Source organism: Atractosteus spatula, chromosome 2, assembly GCF_055471065.1.
Source record: "Atractosteus spatula isolate fAtrSpa1 chromosome 2, fAtrSpa1.hap1, whole genome shotgun sequence".
NCBI classification, from domain to species: domain Eukaryota; kingdom Metazoa; phylum Chordata; class Actinopteri; order Semionotiformes; family Lepisosteidae; genus Atractosteus; species Atractosteus spatula.
In genome coordinates, this window is record NC_142707.1 from 55,344,308 (window position 1) to 55,364,970 (window position 20,663).

The 20,663-nt window shown below is 38.6% G+C and overlaps 1 protein-coding gene across 7 annotated transcripts in view; it reads right to left on the reverse strand.

The window, feature by feature from the left end:
• Positions 1-20,663, reverse strand: part of cnsta (consortin, connexin sorting protein a) — a 53,644-nt gene that overhangs the window by 26,121 nt on the left and 6,860 nt on the right. For 4 of the 7 annotated variants that reach the window (XM_088906532.1, XM_088906521.1, XM_088906505.1 and 1 more), the window contains exons 2-3: positions 3,364-3,743; positions 2,561-2,769 (exon numbers count right to left, since the gene is read on the reverse strand). In XM_088906532.1, coding sequence (XP_088762658.1) covers positions 2,561-2,769; positions 3,364-3,685 — 531 coding nt within the window. In that variant the 5' untranslated portion in view covers positions 3,686-3,743. The remainder of the gene's footprint in view (positions 1-2,560; positions 2,770-3,363; positions 3,744-20,663) is intronic. The other 3 variants (XM_088906548.1, XM_088906540.1, XM_088906514.1) reach the window with 1 other exon arrangement.

Below are 20,663 nucleotides of genomic sequence, written 5' to 3' on the forward strand. Positions count from 1 at the left end.
CTCCATTTTCTTCAGATCCTACCATTAGAAACAGCATCGTTACTGACAGGCACATTCGTGAATACCACCTACAGCATATGGGGGTGTTTTGTGACTCAACACTTGAACCCAATATGTACTGTGGCGATGAAAAGACATCCCCTGCTGAGCAAGACACTTTTAAGCTATATTTGCAGGGCTATAGAATGGATAGCCAGCATTCCAATTGGGCTTTTGTTGTGATGTGTGTGCAAATAGCTTGTAATGGAAGTGAAGGGGGCCGCTGCTGAAAAATAAGGCTGACGGTTCCCTTTGGTGAACAGTCGTTACCAGCAAAACACTTCTGCTTAAAAAGGGTATAATTATAACTGTTCCATGTACATGTATTTACTTTATCGCAGGTGCCTGAGACAAATAAAGCTAGTAAACCTAGGAAAATTTGTGCTACAAAAACCTACTTTTGGCCAAAGCCATTTGAAAAAAACCCTCACCTTTTCTGCTAAATGAGTCTATCCAAAACTACTCTTAAAGACAACATTTTAATGAACCAGAACAACAAGAGATCACAAGCGTTTCTGTTTTCCAGACCTCTGCATGAGAGGAATTGTCATAATTAAAAAAGATAGAGCAAAACTTTAATGTCTGTCATTTGTTTTTACACAACCACTTTAGAGTTGGAGTTCCCACTTGCAATTTAATATAAGAATTGTTAATGGATGAAAATACAATGCAACCCTTGTACTAAGAAAGAGGAAGACCCAGAGTTTGCTTGCTTTCACCCAAAAGTGTGATATGAAAAAGGAGATAAATACTTCACATGTGACACTTTAAATGATGAAATATATATGTCAATCTTCAAATCTTCTAGATCTTTTGTTATTCATAGGACCATATAAGTATACAAACTTCTATCTATACATTCTGTCAAACCATTCAATATGAAACACACCAAACTGCTCTGTGAAGCTTACAGAGGGAACTTTATTTTTTTATTCTTTTAGATGCATTTCATTCTGAAGCAGAAGGATATTGTGGTGGACAGGGGGGAATTTATGCAGAATGTTTTGCAAGCAGCAAGATGAGATTCATTATTCACTCATTATAGCTGCTCTTATGATTTCCTCATTAGTTCACATTTCATTACAAGTAATAAGAATAAAATAAGGGAATAATACTGTTTTTTGTAAATCATGACAGTATCTGTTTCTGAGTAACTGAGCTTCTAATAGTAGTAATAGTAGGAATCACTTGCATTTGTATAGTGCCTTTCGTCCCAAAGAACATAAAAAGAGGGCTTATAAAATAGACATATAAATGTATGATACAGAGTTTATTTAGAGTTGTCTAAATCAAGGAAGACTATTTTTGGACTATATATGAAAAACAGGTATTCCAGTGCTTTGCTATTAGTTACCAAAAAATTAAAGGAGGTGGAGTGACTTTGCTCTCACAGGTCACAGTGTCAAGAATGCCAGAGAACCAGCCGGTCACTTGCTTTCCATTGGAACTTATCATTACTAAATTACAAGGCCAAGTCATTTGCACATTATTGTAACCTACAATCTTTTCACAAAACACTTGTTGTACTGGGGACTACAGAGCTGATACCATGACCATTTGCTGGAACAGGATTTCAGCATTTGGCCCGATCATATGATGGCGAAATATTCAATTGTTAACTTTGGAGATAACAATAATAATAATAATAATAATAATAATAATAATCTTAACTCTTGAACTATCAGTTGAACTCTTTAACTACAGCACAATAACATACTTCTAGTAAATGTGTCCCCCTCTTTTGTCAGCATTCCATTATTATATTAGCCGGATTAGCAATGTTTTCACAGACTGAGTTTCAGATAGAACATTGCTAAATGTTGCATTAAATGTTTCAGGGTTCTTTGTCTGGAAGCAGGTGATTAAAACACATGGCAGCCTCCAGGTAATAAGGAACACACCGAACTCCAGCTGACACCACAGATACAAAGCTTATTTGGCATAAGGGTCGCTTTCTATGGAATTATAAAAATATCCATGTACAGGTTTCAAAAAAAGAAAAGGATTCCAACAATACAGATCTTTCCATATATAGTATTAAACCTTTTTTTTTTGTACAGTGTTACATTGTGCAGTCTCTGCTCATGTGTCACAAATACAAAATACCTAAGATTAGTTGTCTAGGTCAATGATTCTGTTAGTCTGCCAAGACTTAGAGACAAGAGTCTAACCATAATATAACCCATTAAGGCAAAACTCTAGTGAGACATTGGTCTCATTTTTTTTCATGTACAGTTTCATCAAGGACATGTATTGTATTTGCAAGTGTAATTTTTTAAAATGTCGTATGTGGAAAAACTCAGGATTCTTAAATCGGAAGCTATGGAAGTTAGTCTTTAGGAGTTAAAGAAAACAATTATCTTCCATTACAACATACTGGACCCTTTTTTCATCACTTGTAACAGCACGTATGCCAAGGTGTTATTAATATGGCATGGTTTTGGAAAACTGCACCATAACCAATATGAACAAGTCCATACTGTGCTGGCTGTGTAGCAGAGCGGCCCTGAGACAGACAGACCTGGTGAAGACACTGGGGCAGCTGGGTATAATCACTCTCTTCGCCAAGGCCCTGGAGAGATGAGAGCAGGGGCTGCAGAACACTGCACCATCCTTTCTGAGGGGGACAGGAGGGTTCATGCGGGATGCCTTTGTCTTTGCCTGAGCTTTCAGCACCTGTGGTGATATTGTCTGCTGACACCGACGTGCAGCTCTCAAAAGCACCTCCTGCTAACACAAACAAGCTTTAAAAGGACCAAAACCAAAAACAAGCAGAAATAACAAAGTGCTCCAAATCTGACCTTTCTATCAGATTCTTCACAATCCAGCAGAGACCAAAGACTAACTGTAATTCTCCACTTCAATATACTAAATGGAACTGTCTCAAACACTGAGAAAACTATTGTGTATTTTCTCACCCAGACCACCTTTCCCAGTTTGCAATTGATGCATATAAGGAACCTCAAAGTGAATTACACAGTGAAAAACATGCATCTGACGTTCAGACACAAGATCTGACAGTCTTGTTAAATAGAACATACCAGGATGAAAATAGTTTCAACCATTGGTACAGTACGTTTGTTCACACACATGTACCAGTTCTCTTAACTTACAGTACAAGAGACTCATTTTTGCTTGCTTGCCTCTGAAGAGTAGAAGTGAATAGCTGGGACATTACAGAACATTGACAAGAAAATTGAAATTAACATTCACTGCTAATTTCTTTTAAATAGCGAAGTCCAAAGGCAACCTGCACCAATGAAAATTTTGCCTCCGCTGACAATCACAATGAGCCACCGAGAAACAAAACAACAGAAAAAGTACCTGAGTCTTTTGTCTTTGTGTCTGTGCTGCTCCTGCTGCCTTCTGACGAGTCCCCCTTCTGCTTGGCCGGCTCAAGGGGTGTGCTGTTGTTATTGGTCTCCTCAGTGCTGCTGGTCCGGCCTGCAGATCTGGGCTCGTTGTTGTTGACCGTGTCTTCCTGAGCGCGATGGCGAACAGTGGGCGACGCCAGCAGGCGGTTCTTGTTTTCATCCGGCGCCTGAGGGCTCATACAGCTCGGCCCGCAGTCGACATCGTTCTGGGGGTCCCCTACCTCATCAGCCTGCTCGGTTGCCTCGTTCCTCTGTGTTTCTTCTTCATCCATGAGAGCCCAGAGTCGTGGAGCATGAATCTCCTTTCAGGACAGGATTCTGCCTGGGCTTCTGAAATTGGGAGAAATGTGTTACTGCTTTGATTCTATCTTTTGCGTGAAAGCCCAGCTCTAGTTCCCAGGGTCTGAAATCTAGCATGCTTCTATGTCTCTTTATGTAAAAAACTCTATAGCCTACAGATCCACACGTGGAAATAAAGTGTGTCTTGATACAGTTAAGGCTTAAGTGAATCCGTCTATTCCTTCTGTTCAACCTTAAGCTGTAGATGCATGGAAACTGGAAAAATGTGTGTTAAACCAAGGTTCTGTCCCACACCAAAGACACTAAAGAACCTTTAAAGGAACTGCTGTCTTCCAAACATCCACATACTGTTATGTTAATGTAAATTAAAAATGTTAGCTAAAACAAATTTGTCAATTCTGGATAACAAATATCATGAAGGCTTTGTTATTTATTGAACAAACAGTTATCAAGTAAAATATGCATACAATGTTTAGCTTTCTTCTTCTATCTTTTTCATTTACAATTACAGTTTTTAGAACTATGCACATTGTGCCAGCAGGGACAGGCCAACAATTCAAGTTAGACTTCAAACCCTCCTTATGAATGCTTACCATTACCTCTAGAAAAGGGCATACCGTCTAAAAAAATAGGCTAGAACTGACAAAACTGACTAGAACTGACAGGACTAAAAGGTTATGTGTGACATCAAGCTGCTGCTGTAACCTGTGAAACCACAGTTTCTAGTACAACTAGAAATTATTGTAAAAGACGTCAAGAGAAAGAAAAACAATAAATAAGGAAATCAAGCTTTACTCCAGCCAAAATTAATAATAGTTCAAGTACGTAGCTGCATCAGCATGCATAGGCTGCAAAAGAAAAGGTAAAGTAAAGGTTTATTCCGTGCTGAAAAGAGAAGAACCACAACGTTTCGGCACCCGAAGAAGGCTCCACAGCCGAAACGTTGTGTTTCTTCTCTACTCTTTTCAGCATGGAATAAACCTTTACTTGTTCCTTCAAATCCAGTAATATTCCTTTTTCATAATTCTTCAGGGTTTCACCACTTTATGAATGTGATATACAGTGGTACTGTATGTCAATGTCATTTCTAAGAGAGGAACACAGACTTTCACAACTATTTTTGTCCTACAAGACCATTTGTTAGTGTCACTGCTACAAATTATTTTAAATGGTCAGTTAATTGTTTTCAGTCAATATACTGTATGGGAACAACTGAAGGTTAATCCAATGCTGAAAAGTACAAAGCAGAAACGCAACATTTCGGCTGCTGAGCCATTCAGGAGGTGTCTCTTGCAGGTGTCTTATTCTTACACCTGTAGAAGGTTTATTAATTTATAATTAATTAATTATTTAAATATTTATTATAGTGGTTCTGGGTTCTTATTTGTTATCATGACTATGTTTTCAAAACCTCAAAGAAAACCTTCGTTTTCATTGAAGACATGTCAACTATCAAATAGTTAACATCAAATAACTGTCTTCGCAGTACTGATCATGGATATAGAACACTATACTGGAAGCTACAGATATCCTATGCAGACATAAGTAGGACAGTTTCCATAAACATTGCATATAATTCAGTTGTCCTCATTTCTTGGGCAGCTAATTGCCAAGAATGGACTTTTAAAAATATTTTAAAGCCATTAAGATATGTTAATGGTCCACATAAATATAGTCCTGAAAAATGTTCACAGTTCGCAATATTACACACCAATACTGGACCATTCTTAATCAGAAACTATAAATGTTAAAGTATAGGCTGTTTGGAATATGTCTGCAGGGTTTAGCTTCTAACAGGGAGATAAAACACTAGGGTTATTCTGTGCCAATTCAACAAACTAATGGCACTGTAAATATCAGAAATGAATGAACAATGGCACATACAGTATTAGTGAAAGCAATTTTATGGAAAATTCTGAAATGTAAGTGGTCAGTTCCTAGTATTCCTAGTATTTATGAGGGCACTATCCTTTTTCAATCCTGAATGAACACAGAGTTAATTTTTTAAGTTAACAGCTTTGAAAGCTTGTCTGATACAGCCACTGAAATTCACAATCGGGTAGTTAAACTTAAAACTTCTAGTTACAGTCTTACTGTATAGTAACATCAAAAGAATTGTATAAAATACTTCTGGTGACTAAACATGATATTCTGTGGGCTATCAAGGGATTACTTTTAGCTGTATCACTTTCAGTGGGTAATTAAAATGATGTGGCAATGATAATGTCAAGCTGAAATTTACACACAAGGGAGTCATAACATTGAACTAACTTTGGAGGCAATTTCATGATTTCGCTTCTTTATACTGTATATCCCTGAGATATAAGTAGAAATAAAAGTGTTTTTGACAGGTGGAATAGTATTTGCAGGACATAATACATTCCAATTAGGGTTGAAGAAGCAATTTCTTGAGAGAACTGTTTTAAATTATTCAGCCTTTTGATAGGTTGTATAATGTTGTTGTTATATAATTATTTGTTATGTTATATAATTATTTTATATTATATTATTTGTTGTGTTCTAAAAATACCTCATAATTGAAGAGATGTAACACTTCACAACTCTCAGTTCGAGCGTCCCATAAGGTTTTACATGTATTTACCTATACTTAGACTAAAAAATTTTGATCACTATTAAGAGAGCAATAAGAATGATTTTTTTTATAAAAAGCATACTTTTTTATACAAAATAGCATACATTTAGTTTTCTCAGAGTTTACTGAATTCTGACAATGATGTTAAGGTAAGACAAAGACACTGTTTATAAGTATGAATCCGCTTGGATAGGGATTTAAAATTTGGATGTCAAAGCATTACATTGCAAACCTTAAGGCAAGTCTAGACTTAGTTTCCAAGGCACATGGTTTTTATCCAGCCAATCGTGACAACAATCGTGAGGCTCTGAGTTGATGCATGAACTGTTATGCAGCTTAATTACCACATCTGCTCTGTAAAAATGAAGATTTCATTGCACATTAATTTATTACACATGCTGAATGGAGACTCTCCAGGACCAAGCCTTGCTACCCAGTATGCACCGCTACTTCAGCTGGGTGTACATAAATAATTGGAGATAAATTATCACCACTGGTGACTTCTGAATGAATTTTCCTAAAGGAAATATCAGGACAGATTAATTAAGGGTTTTATAAAGAACGCATAAAATATGTCTACATCTAAAATATTATGAAAGTCATACAACATAAATAATATACCAGGAAAATGACCATTATTAAAATTATCATTAAGTAATTGCTCAATTGGAATTGAATGTCCAGAAAAGGCTTTATTTTTATAATGGAAATATAATTTAGAATATGATAAAAGTTTTCCTTAATAATTGTTCGATTCTCATTTATAGAGAAAGATATGAAAAATACCTTTTATTAAGAGTTAGATCAATTACTATCACTGCCACAGCTTTTTAACTGGCTTTATGAATAGGTGCTCAGTTTGGTGCATACAAATTTGTTTCAGGTAATTAGATTTTGAAAATCACTGTGTATTGTACTTTTACAAGACAGGAGAAGGATGGTATCCCCTCTGAATAGTAAATGTCTAATTTAAGAAACACAATGTTTCGGGCGTGAAGCCTTCTTCAGGCGTGTCACACCTGAAGAAGGCTCCACGGCCAAAATGTTGTGTTTTCTTTCTTCTCTTTTCAGCATGGAATAAACCTATTACTTGTTCCTTTGCAGCCTACGCATGATGACGCAGCTACCCACCTAAACTAATTTAAGAAACTACTAGAAATTGACCATTCAGATATTTAATCACTTATACAAATAATGTACCAATCTTCATCTAGATCTCAGACATGTGGTGGTACTTTCACAAAATTTTGTTTGATCCAATATGATTTAGACATAATAAAACAAAAATAAAACCTCCAGCCTAACCTTAAACTGGCCATGATCTTTGCACTATATTACACTACAGTTTAGCTGTGTTCTGATTCATTTTGCCTGATGTTGCAGGAGGCAGGAGAAATGGGAAACCACTCCTGTATTTGCATACAGCTGCCACGTTATCATAGATTTGAAGAAAACGAACTTGAAATGAAGAAATTCTTGACTGAACATGCTGCTCTGTTATATACATGATACCTGGCTACTCAGGCCTTAAATTTCAGGCAAGAAGTGCTCCTGGGTGCATTTTGACAAGATGAGCACATTAACTTTTTGTGACATGAAAATAAAGTTCCATTTTCTGGGTCTAATATATTTTCAACATACAACACTAGTCTGTCCAAGAAAAATATTAATTTCTGCAGCACAAACAGGGCAGCCAATCCGGGCAGCAGCAGCCGTATGACTGAAATAGTGATGTATCAGAAAAAACGTCTTTCATGTACACCTTTGGTATGCTTATATAGTGTTGCATCAAGAATTACTTGTCATGAAATACAAGTCTCAAAATTATAAAGTGTAGAACACTTATCTAACCTGTAAGAAGAGGTGTATGCCATTTTTATACTTTACTATCAGAAATATTCCTAGGCATAATTGTTCTATACTAAAATAGCATTTCATCTTCCTCCTGTTGTAATTTATTGTTTGTCCTCTTAGGAGCTCTAAAGCGTGCTGTTTAAATCATGAAAAGGGAAAGCGACCCTTTTCAGTCAACATTGCCGGACACAAAGCAGTCTGAATACGTTTGCAGAACCACAAACGTATCATATTCTCACCCTGCAGCAAATTAATAGTGTGAGCTTCAGAGTACAATACAGCAGGAAAAGCCTTACCCAGCAACCATTTATTAACGTTGTTAAAATTCTTCCTGTCACAACAAACCCTGTGCATATAGTAGATTGCGCACTGTGCAGTGTGTCTGCTGCTCCATCACTGTCTTCCAAATTGAATTCCATCAAAATTTTCTTATTGGAGGCACAATATGTAGGTTATGCCTGTCTCAAAATGAAGAAAAGCGTGCCCTCAGTTTGAAAAGGAAAGATGGTGACGGAGCTTAGACAGTTAATTAGGTGGTTGGATTTCAAATAAAACAACTAAACCCTCCCCCAATATAATGCATCTCCATGGATTACTCATGTGGCTATATTTACCTTAGATTACAAGGCTTTGGTTGCTGAGGAATACAAATTGCATGCCTGATAATAACCAACAACCCACAACTGGGCTGCAAAAAGTCTGATGTGTCAGTATCAAGTCCTTAGTCTGGACGTGTGCACTTTGAAACCAGCCAACCCTCTTCTACCCATGGCTGTTGAATAACCTCTTTTAAAATGTCCTGTCGCACTAAAGCCAAATTGAGATTTTCAACAAGGCCCCCTGTAGAATGTATAAGAAGGGTCATGAACTCAAAACAAGAACAAGCTTGTAACTGACTGCTAGCTTGCTTAAGAACTAAAACAAATGTTTATTTTAAAATGTTGTGTATTTATTTTACTTAGGAAGGACATCCTAGGGTAATAAAGGTACTGATATAAATACAGTAATTAAGCAAAGTCAGCCTTCTGAGTCACTGGAATATTACAGCACTATTTTTGGTGTCCGTTAATTAACACTACAGTACATACTAATAGTAATCTGTAGTGCTGTACAAGAATATAACAAAGTTATGAAAACTCTGAACAGTACCAAATGAGATCTGGGTAAAAGCACAGTACAGTACACTGGGCAGTAAAGCCCAGCTTATTAACATTTGAATTCCAAAGTGACTACTGTTCCATTAAGCGTAATAAAAGCATACTGTATGCTATTAGTACATTTCCTTAAATATATATTAGATACTTCTTCTAAGCAACATTGGAAATAGCAGGAACGATATCGTAGTGTTAGCCTAATTTTAGATTGGAAAACCTGAGGCAGTTGAATACAAAATAACCCTGTTTGTACTGTAGTTATTTTTTTTTGCTGCAATCCAAAATACACTCAAATCCATCCAATGTGGTAAAAATAAATTTCCCAAATGAGTATGAAATTAAAGGTCTAGATTTTAATGAAGAGACAAGATGAATCACCCTGCCCAAACCCCCATAGCAGCCTTGACAGCAGCACTGGCAAGCTTGAGAGCCATCCAGCTCCGATCACATAACTCACTGTTTTCAATTCATAGCTGCAAGCTGCTCAAGAAGAATCCCTGATGTGTATCAGGGCGCTGATAATCTGCTACAAATATTACTGCTCTGCTTCGTCTCACACATTGGTGCTTAGATTAATTCCGTTTTAAGTGAAGTAGTAATTAATGCTCTTAATCAGCTGTATATTATTGAATAAACAAAATCCTTGTGACTGGGATTTGCCCTGAAATCATTACGGCACCGAGCAAAACGGATGAATTACACCAGGGTCATTTCCACTTCATCGTTTCCTCACTCCCTCTCCCCCAGGCTCTGCAGAGGTAGATTCAGTCTTCTTCATTCAGAGCCCAGGTCACATTTACATAGCTGAGGGAATAAAAATTACTGGTGAATACTGAGCTAAAAAAAAGGCAGAAAGAGCTGTAGGGTGGAATTCAGAAAAAAACATTTCATTCCCACAAGTGCTGTTTTCTACAATCGGCCAACAAAAAAAAAAAAGTCACAAACCTAGATAGATAGATACTTTATTGATCCCGTGAGGGAAATTGCAGTGCAACAGCAGCTTAACACACACAACACAGCCACAGTGTAACGAATTATATAATAATAGTACAATACATACAATACAATACAAGAGTTACTCACAGTCCGGACGCACAAGAACAAACTAGAACAGAACAGTACACAGAAAATCGTATCACACTCATATCACACATATGAATATAAATATAGATGTAACTATAGATATAAATATAAATGTATTGCACAGGTCCCTGGCATATATTGCACAAAAAGTGGTTGTAAACGGGAAAAAGAAAAAGAAAAAGAAAGAGAACAGATGTAGCAGTAGATGTGTAGATGCGTTTAGTCCAGAAACAGGTCACTGTCGATGTTGCCTCTGCCAAGACTCAAGGTGGATGCGTTGTACAGTCTTATGGCAGACGGCAAGAATGACCTCCTGTAGCGCTCCCTGTCGCACCGTGGATGAATCAGTCTATTGCTGAACGTGCTCTTCATTCCTGCAAGCCTGTCATAGAGGGGATGGGAGAAGTTGTCCATGATGGCCTCTAGTTTGGACATCATTCTCCTCTCAGCCACTACCTCCAAGGAGTCCAGGTCAAACCCAATGACAGAGCTTTCTCTCCTGATGAGCTTGTTCAGCCTTTTGGAATCACCTAAAGTGAACCGAAGAAATCATTCTAGGACTGTTGCTCACAAGTTACGAGTGCTTTATAGTGCTGTGATGTTCAGTGCTGCTGTTGTGCAGCTCAGGGGTCCCTCTGTATGGAGTCTGCATGGTTCTCCCTGTAAGCATGTGGGTTTTCTCCAGGCGCTCCGATTTCCTCCAACCTCCCAGAGACGTGCCGGCGAGGTTAGTCTGTGTCTCTTTATAGTCTCTGGGTCTCTGTCTTTATATAGTTTCTGTCCTAAGCTTCCAGGATAGGCTCTGGGTTGCTGTGACCCTTAGCAGGAATAGGCTATAAGCTTTTTGACAATGAATGGGTGTTTGTAAGAACTGATGATTTTAACTGCATGCTTTCCAAAGACTTTTTTCAAATAATAATTATTTGTAAAACAGGTGTGGGACCAATTTCTTTGCAATGGTTCACTGAATCTCAGTTATGCTTTCATCATCTGGAAAATGTAGAAAATCGAGTTTTACATGTCCATTACATTAAGTAGTGTTGCAAAGTTTAAAGAGAAGTGAAAAACTAAAAGCAGTGGCATTTTTTTGAAAGAGCTACAGATAGTGGACAAAAACTAGAAACAACACCGTAAAGTCACTTAATAGGGTGTGGGGCCCCCATGTTAGGTCAGCATGGCCTATATGCAGCTTGGCCTATGGCATACAGTGTACCTGTGTTTGGAACTGTGCAGAATGGTCAACTCATGTGGTGGGAAAGCTGCCTCAGGCTTCGTTCCAAAATATCACAAAAATGCTCGACTGGGTTCAGATCTGGCGACAGAGAAGGTCATGAAATACTCTATGGATAACCATATGGCTAACATCAGTGTTATGCTCACCAAACCATTGAATAGCTCATGCACTACAACCAAACTATGGTATCTGTTATGGTATCTATATGGAACTGTTTTTGATTAAACTGGGTGCTTGTGCCCCAGGTTGAAATGAACTGATCTGCACTTGTTGGCCAGTTTTACCTGAATTATCGCACAGATATCACGATCCTGGGGTGTGCCCTTCCACCCAATGTTGCCCTTTTCTGATGATGTCTTTCCCTTGCCACTGTTGCTCTTGAAACTTAAGCAAGTTAAGCTGTCTTTGTCACTGAAGCTCTGGCGTAACACACAATCACTGAGGTCACTTTTAAAGTGACAGCCAGGTCTGTCCGGTATTTTTATACCTGACCCTTAGCATGCTGGGACGTTATGTGCTTAATTAACACATCAACCACACCTGTATGGAAACCCTTGCTTACAGTCTACTCAGTGTCCCTCATCTACCCAACTGTTTCCATTTTGTCTGTCCACTACCTGTACCACACTCATAATTCTCTGCCAAGACAAAATGGCAGCACACAAAACCTCAGCATGAGCTGATAACCCCACTGTTAAAAACAGGAGTATTTATAACACTTTTACTTATGATGAAATTATTTATTCTAAATTGATCACCTTGTTGGTGGCTCGGATCGCTGCTATTGAAAAAGTGGCTCAGTTGATGTGGTGTTTTGTTTGCCTTTGTTTTGTCCCCTTTTTTCTCTTTGTCATTTGTTTTTGACAAAAACACTCTGATGTACATTGTGTATCCCTGAAGGGAAGAAGTGTACGTGATCTGGTTTGATCTATAATTGCATCTGTGTTTCCTCCCCTGTGGGGTTGGGGTTTCAATAAATATAACAAAAAAATAGTTAAAAAGAGAAACCCAATTCATAATATTTAATGAAAAATGTATTAATAACCATGCCGGAAATTTACAGGATTACTGATGAGTATATTTCCAAAGAGTCTTATCTGTTGTATCATTGGAAAACTCCGAAACTCGGAAATGGAACAATCCATGTTCTTCAAAAGGCCTGACCTGCTCTTTACACTGACAGATGGACGTACTGTACTGGCCAGCACACTTATGAGTCAGGATGAAGTTATCATCTGACGTAGAGAAGTGGGAAGCAGCATTGCTGTATATTATCTACTGTTGAGATTATGGCTTTTCCATTTTTCCACTACCTTCTTATCCAGAAAGAAAAAATGGCCAAATAATGTGTGTAAATAATACTGTATGTTACCTTAGGCATACAGTACCAGCAGCATGCTGTACATAACCACTGATATGAACATAAATACTGAAACATACTACAGTGAAAAATCAGTTAGAAAAAATAGGTTATCTACTGTAGGATATCTATATCTGTTCTCTAGTTTTAAAAAAACATAAAAAAAGGCTACAGCCAAATCACAAATCAAGGAACAGATCACACAAAGACACAGAGAACCACCACTGACATGTCTGAATGATGGAAACAGTAGACTGGTTTGGATCAATCATATAGCAACTGTGATCTTTGAAGAGCATACTATGTATCTAAAGCATGAAGACATGAGTTAATAAAACATACGGGTGCAAAGCAATCCATGCCATGTGGTAAATTATAAACCTTTTATCTGAAGATTTTTGGTGCGTACTGTATCTACATATGAAGGTTTTCCTGAAAATAAACAAATAACCAAAAAACATACAGAACCAACGGACATCAAGTAAATGCAACTGTGTGTTGAGCACTGTCTAATCTGTATGCTATTCTTAACACGCACAACTCTTTCCTTAGCCTCCTGAAACCCCATGGGATGCAAGTGTGGGTATTTTACATTAGAGAAATGCATATAATTTGATCCTAACAGAATCAAGAAGCACAGATTTTGACAAGATGTCAATGGGCTGGAGAGCCCCTGCAGAAGGTGGGGTCTTGTGAAATGCTACACTGCACAGTAAGGTGTGTCCAGGGGAAGAAGAGAGAGTTTCTCATTCTGTTGTACCCATGGCAGATACAGAGCTGTGTGCTGTGAGAGGGGAGGGATCTTCTGCAGATAAGAGATGAGGAGTGAGATGGCTTTGTTTGGCAGGCTATATAGATAAGATGTTATGTGATGATTATGGGTGTCTGGCATTTCCTAAGCTATATTGTACATCTTAGCTTTTCTAAGTTATTTTCAGATGCCTTTATGTTAGCAAGTGTTACTTTCTTGTGCTTGTTGTATGAAAGGGAACGTCTTGCATTGCCAGTACACACTGACAAAAATATAGGAAGCAATTCAAGGGCATAGAACGTTTTAAAAATGCATATTTCCACCTGACACTTGGTACCTCACTGAACTTCACACAAACAGTTGGTGTTGCTGTACCATCTAAAAAACAAGCCCACTGTGTCCACTTAATAACTCATTGCAGTAAGGTCTCGACATCTACAAATTTATCACTCACAAATTCATTATTCATGGCTGCTTTTGGTTAGGACAACAGGGTCCTGGATGAAAGAAGAGCAGAGCAGGATGAAACCATGCTGAAGGTCCTTAGGCTCAAATTAGTGACGCAACACTTGGGAGTATGAGACAAACATCCAAGTAGCCACTACCCAGCATCAGCATCTCAATGTGTTTTTTGTTTTGTTTTGTACTGTAATGAACATTCGGTTCTGTGTTGGAGAAATATGGGCTCAATAAGAATTTACAGGCTCACTGAGTTTCATAGCCCTACATACTATATAGTGTAGGACATTATGCAATAGGATAGGGGTGGACTTGATTTGGCTATTGGTGACAGTTCTTTGTGCTGAACCCTGGTGAATGTCAAGATCCTACTATATTTTACAACACAGAACAACTATAAAATGAGCATGCACTTTACCAAGTAAACACATACTGTATGTGTGAATATCATTAATATTAACTCAAGTAGGTAGCTGTGTCAGCATGAGTAGGCTGCAAAGGAACAAGTAAAGTTTTATTCCATGCTGAAAAGAGAAGAAAAGAAACAATGTTTTGGTTGTGTTTTAGCCTTCTTCGAATGGAATAAACATAAACCTTTACTTGTTCCTTTGCATCTTTACTATTAGGTTATTTAATATTTGACTATCAAGGTTATAAAAAACAAGCAGAAAATCTTAAGGTTTTATACTTCAGTACATGCTTTTGAAACCAGCCTGCCACAGATAGTACAGAAGCTAAAGTCATTTTACTTACTGATGACAGTCACTTGGTTATCTTGAGAAGCAGATGTATGTACAAGCTTAAAAGATTAGCCATGAATGTCTAACTTTTGGTGGTGTATGTCAGCACTCAAGCCAGTCTGTTATTTGTGCTGTCATATATGTATACTTGCCCTGTGTGCTCTGAAGCAAAGCCACACACTGTACGTAAACTCTCAGTAAAATGTATTTATCAGCCAGTGAACAGATGAATGATACTGTTGAATAGAGTACATTTTCACATGAAAACAGAAATCACTTCAAATGCAGACCACAATGCTCTGCTCCTGAATCCATTACCTTTGACCTGTTATCAGAATTAACTGGCAGCATAAAATACAAGTTGTTAGGACTAGAAGGCCAACATGCAACAAAAGCTGATGGCCTTAAACACTGTTACTGGTTACAGAAATCCCCAACAATGAAGGAAACTGATAAGGAGGCATTTCTTACTGAAAAAGAAAAATCTAGTATTTTTCATGCTCAAGTGAGATGACATGAAGCATAATATATTCGTTCACTTAAAAGGCCATGTCACTGTCCTGTTAAAAGGTGAGAATTACATCTGAAAACATAGTGCAAAACGTAAACTACACCGCCTGAAGTTCACATTAGATTTCTTGCCACATTTTAGGATGGACATAAACTTATTTCTGGAGCCTATCCCAGCAAGCATCAGATGCGAGGCAGGGTACACCCTGGAGGGGATGCCAGTCCCCTGCAGCACACACAAAGATACAAATAGTCATGCACACACTCACACCAGGGCTAGTTTTCCCAGAAGCCAATTAACCTACCAGCATGTCTTTGGATTATGGGAGGTAACCACAGCACCTGGAGGAAACTCATGTGAACAAAGGCAGAACATACAAACTCCACACCAATAGCACCCCAGGTCATTGCACTTCTTCTTGCTTTCATTACAACGCCTCGTGCTTTCAGAAGCACCAGAGCTGTGAGGCAACAATGCTAACCACTGCACTGCCATGCCACCCACAGTGTAGAAGAACCCAAATTATATCACACACCTGCCTATTTCACAAACCCTCTGTGCAAAATGCACTGAACAACATAAGATAGGCTATGTAGTGTGTAAGCTCTGTCACACTGACAACGGGATAAGGACAGATACTGTGGCCTATTAGGTAGCAGCGGCTGAAGCTCACAGAAATGGAGGGGTGTTGGGACCCTGGGGAAACTAGCTGCCTGCGACCCAACCCCCACTGCAAAAGACATTACAGTGATCAACAGGTGCAGGCTGCTATACCTGTGTGACGGGACAATGTCTTGCAGGAGCAGCCAGAGGCACAGAAGATGAGGCAGTGGAGGCACAAATAGTGCTCCCGCCTTCATGCAGGCTTGGGTTGGCGGAGCTGCCAGGTGGTGGCAAATTCCAGGCTGGCGGAGGTCATGTGCAAGCTCAGCATGAGAGCCTGGCTGGAGGAAGGCAGGCAGGCCATGACTGTGAGGCAGGAGACCCGGGCTGTGCTGGGAATTATTCTGAAGGAAAGTTAGAGCTTGCCCGTCATGCTGGTCCAGAATGAGGGAAGGTCAATCACACACTGGAAATCTGGGAGAGGGCAGAGCAGGCAGTGCAGCCAGAGGGGCAGGAGGCAGATCGGGCTCACTGTACGTTAGGTAGGGGCACTGGAATGGCCATGGAGTCCAAAGGCTAGTCTTGGACAGGAAACAGACTTGCAAATATTTCCACATGTTCTGTTTTCCCCATTTGTTCTCATTCTGCTGCCTTGTGCCTCTGCTGGAGTTGTGGGTACAGGGGGGTGTCTAGAGAAGGCAAGTGCGGGCTCATGGTGGGGAGTGGGTATAAAGACACCTGGTGGATTGAGAACCTCAGGTGAATGGGGTTTCGCGAAGCTTTCTTTCCCCAGAATAACCTCCCCTGGGAGTGGAGACAAACCGGAGTGGACTCCCCGCCTTCAGGAGCCCAGGGGAGGAAGCAGGGTTCATGTTTACAGTATGACCTCTTTTCTGCTGACACTTCTCATTATCCTCTGCCAGGTTGTTCATATTTGTGCTCTCTTGCTCTAATCCAAGTGCTTAAGGAATACTCCACAGCTGGATCATTGGGATTTGATTCTTTTTAATGCAGATCTGTTGTACCCCAGCATGTGTATGTGGTTAAATCACAGTTTGATACTACAAGTACAACTGTACTGCATTATTACTAAGGTCTCCCATCCAACAACATGTATGAGCGTCAAAGGACTTTTTAAGCATTACCAGTATTGTATACAGGCTTGTGTGTCTCATGGAGAGCAAGCTGAGGTATGCGAAAAGACAAATTCCTAATGCAAGAAACTGTATATGGCTAATAAAGTGATCTTATCTACTAAAGGAACATAATGCACTTCATACAGCTGCATCAACATAAATTATTACATTAATATGCACAATTACTAGGTTTAGCATAAACTGACACATAACTGATATAAAACTGGAAGGTTGTTAATTGAAATCCAAGGTAATAACCTCTTGTTATATCCTTGACCAAGGCACAATATTACACCATAAGTGCTCCAGTGAAAGGACTTGCTGTATAAATGTGTGGAATGGCTTGATGCTCTGGATAAAAGTGACTGCCAAATAAATTAGTAATCAGATGAAAAAGCAGCAGATTCTATCTTGGAATGAAGACGTTTTGGTGAGAAAAACAGCAATACTGAGACAATTGTTTTGCATGGAGAAAGTGGTGGCCAATGTTCAAGCCTTGAAATTATGCTGATAAGCATTGTGCATTTACAAAATAAAATAGAAAAAAAGACAAACGGATGTCATGTCAGTGAGACTTTAAGGAAATAAAACTGTTAGCGTCAAGAGTGTCTCACAATGATTGAGACAACATCACCAATTTCTATAAATTTGGCCTTATGTGTCCATTTTAGCAGAGCCATTCTTCACAAAGCGTACATTTTTTATTTCATTTTTATTACTTTATTGTAACATAAGAGTAGTTCACAAGGCTTTAATTTTCACGGGCATGTGATGAAAGAAAGAAGAAATGCTGACTATGACAACAATTTGAGAAATACAATCAAAGTAAGCAGTGCAGCCACATGCCATTCACTGGATATTGTAGTCCTCTTTAGCTGTGTAACCACATTCATGTAAAACATCCATTGCAAATGAAAGATTTAAGATTTGGGATTTATTTCTTGCCTGTAGCCATGAACAAAAAAACTAAAGATACAAAAGACTTATTTATTGACAGGCATAGGAGAAGCAAAAGCTTGCGATATGAGCTATAAAAAATCAAACATAACTCAACCAGAAGAAGGTCCAGTGAAACACCAATTGGAAATTCAACCAGTAAATGTCTGAACAGCACAGAGCCATGTTTTAATTATTAACAGATGTAACAGAAATATGCAGCATTTTAAGACAAAAAACAAAGGAATAAACACACAAGACAAGGAAGACAAAGAGGACTGTAACAGAATAGCGTTGGGGGAGGAAAGAGTTCCCTCAAAATAGGAAAAAAATCATCATAGAAGCCTTACACACAGTTTTGCAAAACCCATGCATGCAGGGGTGAATTAGGCCAAGATCCACAAATAACATTCAGTGACCAAAATGCCTACCTCCACATGTGATTGTGACTCCCTTTCTACCTGGCTATTAAAATGGGTGCCTTTATTCTAATTTACACTATAAAACTAAACATGTCTTGATTTTTCAGTTCATTACGAGAACACCATGACAAGATAAATATTTTTTTCCAGAAGCTCTGTTTGATGTTTTGCATAAAACAAAACCAAAAACTACAGCAGCGGCCAAAGCGCTATCATTTGTCCTCCAGTAGTTTACATTATAATAAGCAGCTACATGACTTTGCCCTCTGTATGAAACATAAGATTCAATCTCAGAGAGCATTAGGAGGCAGAGTGGTGTCTTGCCGTGAGCAAGCTGCTAAGAACAGAATCCTGGAGAGGCACATCTGCATACCGATAATTCCAAACTCCATTTCAGAACACAGCTTTGAAAAAATCCCACGTCCTACAGCAGGCAAAACTCACATTCTAATAGAACAAAATAAGATGACAACAAAATGCCAGACAGAATGTTATGCTCTTATGTTTCGGTTCATAAGAGCACTGAGATCACAAATTAGTTTTAGCTACATGTAACTACTTATGAATCTGTTCATAGTTAAGAAAGAATTGGCTTAATTCCATGGTGAAAGGTAGAAAATACAATATTGTGGAGCCTCTGAGTGTGGGAGAATGGGAAAGGAAGAGGGTCTGAGGCTATAGGATTGGGATAAGGAGGACAAACGAAACAGTGTGATCACGGGTAGGAGGTGGGTGAGAAAGGGTGAGAAAGGGATCCAAAAAGATGGAGATCTGGGAAAATGAATTCCAGGGGAAGTTTGAAAAACAGAAAAACATAAATGAATGGAGAGATCAGAAAGTAATTAGTCAACTGTTGAGAGCTGGTTGAAGGTGCAATCCTAGTTTAAAGACAATTTACGGCTTTGTAGCTCCCTATTCAAATGTATTCACAATTAGCTACATTAAATACTGAAAAGGAACCAAGTTCGAATCTAGAAAAATCCTAAAACATATACATAAAATAATGTAAATTTTAAGTATTGGCCTTAGGTTTTTAAAGTTTGAAATCCTAATAGCTTCTCTGCTCTTCAACAATATATCAGTATTATAATTCCCAAAGGGCAAGATCCACCCAGTCAAATCTACAGAAATACAGTACAAGGTATGTTACACCAATGAGGCAACAGGAATTAAGAGCCATCATGGTATGAATATTCTGTCTGCAAGAGGACACCCTAGCGTGAAGATGAAACTGGTGTAAGCACCGTGCCTTCCTCAATCAAGCATTTCAGCCGAAGTCTGGTTTATTTCATTCCCCTTATGGGAGGATGGAAAAACCACCTTAAATTAAAATATAGACTCACTAAGGCATTTCCAAGAACACAACTGACTAAACCCTCTCCATTATAGGCTGCCTGCCATTCACCTACAGTATTCTTTTGTAGAAATGAATCATGTCATTGGACAGCACCCATTCTGTAGCTGAGGAGAGGAAACATTAAAGGGGAACTCCAACACTGTTTTCATATTTTGGGGTTAGAAGGAACCAGCATTGATGAGTGCATTTCAAACCTCAATAAAAGTAAAATGTACACAGTAATTAGTTAAACCTCCAATTTATACCACAAAACAGACAACATTTCTGGGTATGCACAGTGCCATGTTCTGTGCTTCAGGAAGAGACAACAAAATTTCCAGTGATGTGTGCGGCCTTACAACATTGTAAACAAGCAGGCTTGTGAATGCATCTCCTTAAATCTGATAGAAATATTGCTTTCAATTTCAATACGGTTTTGTCGACAATGACTACTTACTTGTTAACTCTGTATGTACAGTAGATAATGTTGGAGCATTTCTGCGTGAAATGTAGGCTGCAGAACCTGTTTTTATTCGCTCGTACATCACATTAGTCATTACGGAGACTAGTGAGGAGGAAGGGCCGAATCGTGTCGCAAGTCGCCGGAGCTCGAACACAAGTTTGAGACAACGTGGAGTACTTTCACCAAGTTCACGATTTTGTGCTTGATTCGAAATTTGTATTTTAGTTTCTAGAAAGTCAATGAATTTATTTTGTTACCAAGATTTAATAACTGGTCAGATAAATTAGGACTGCAGTTCCCCCTTAATTGCGTATG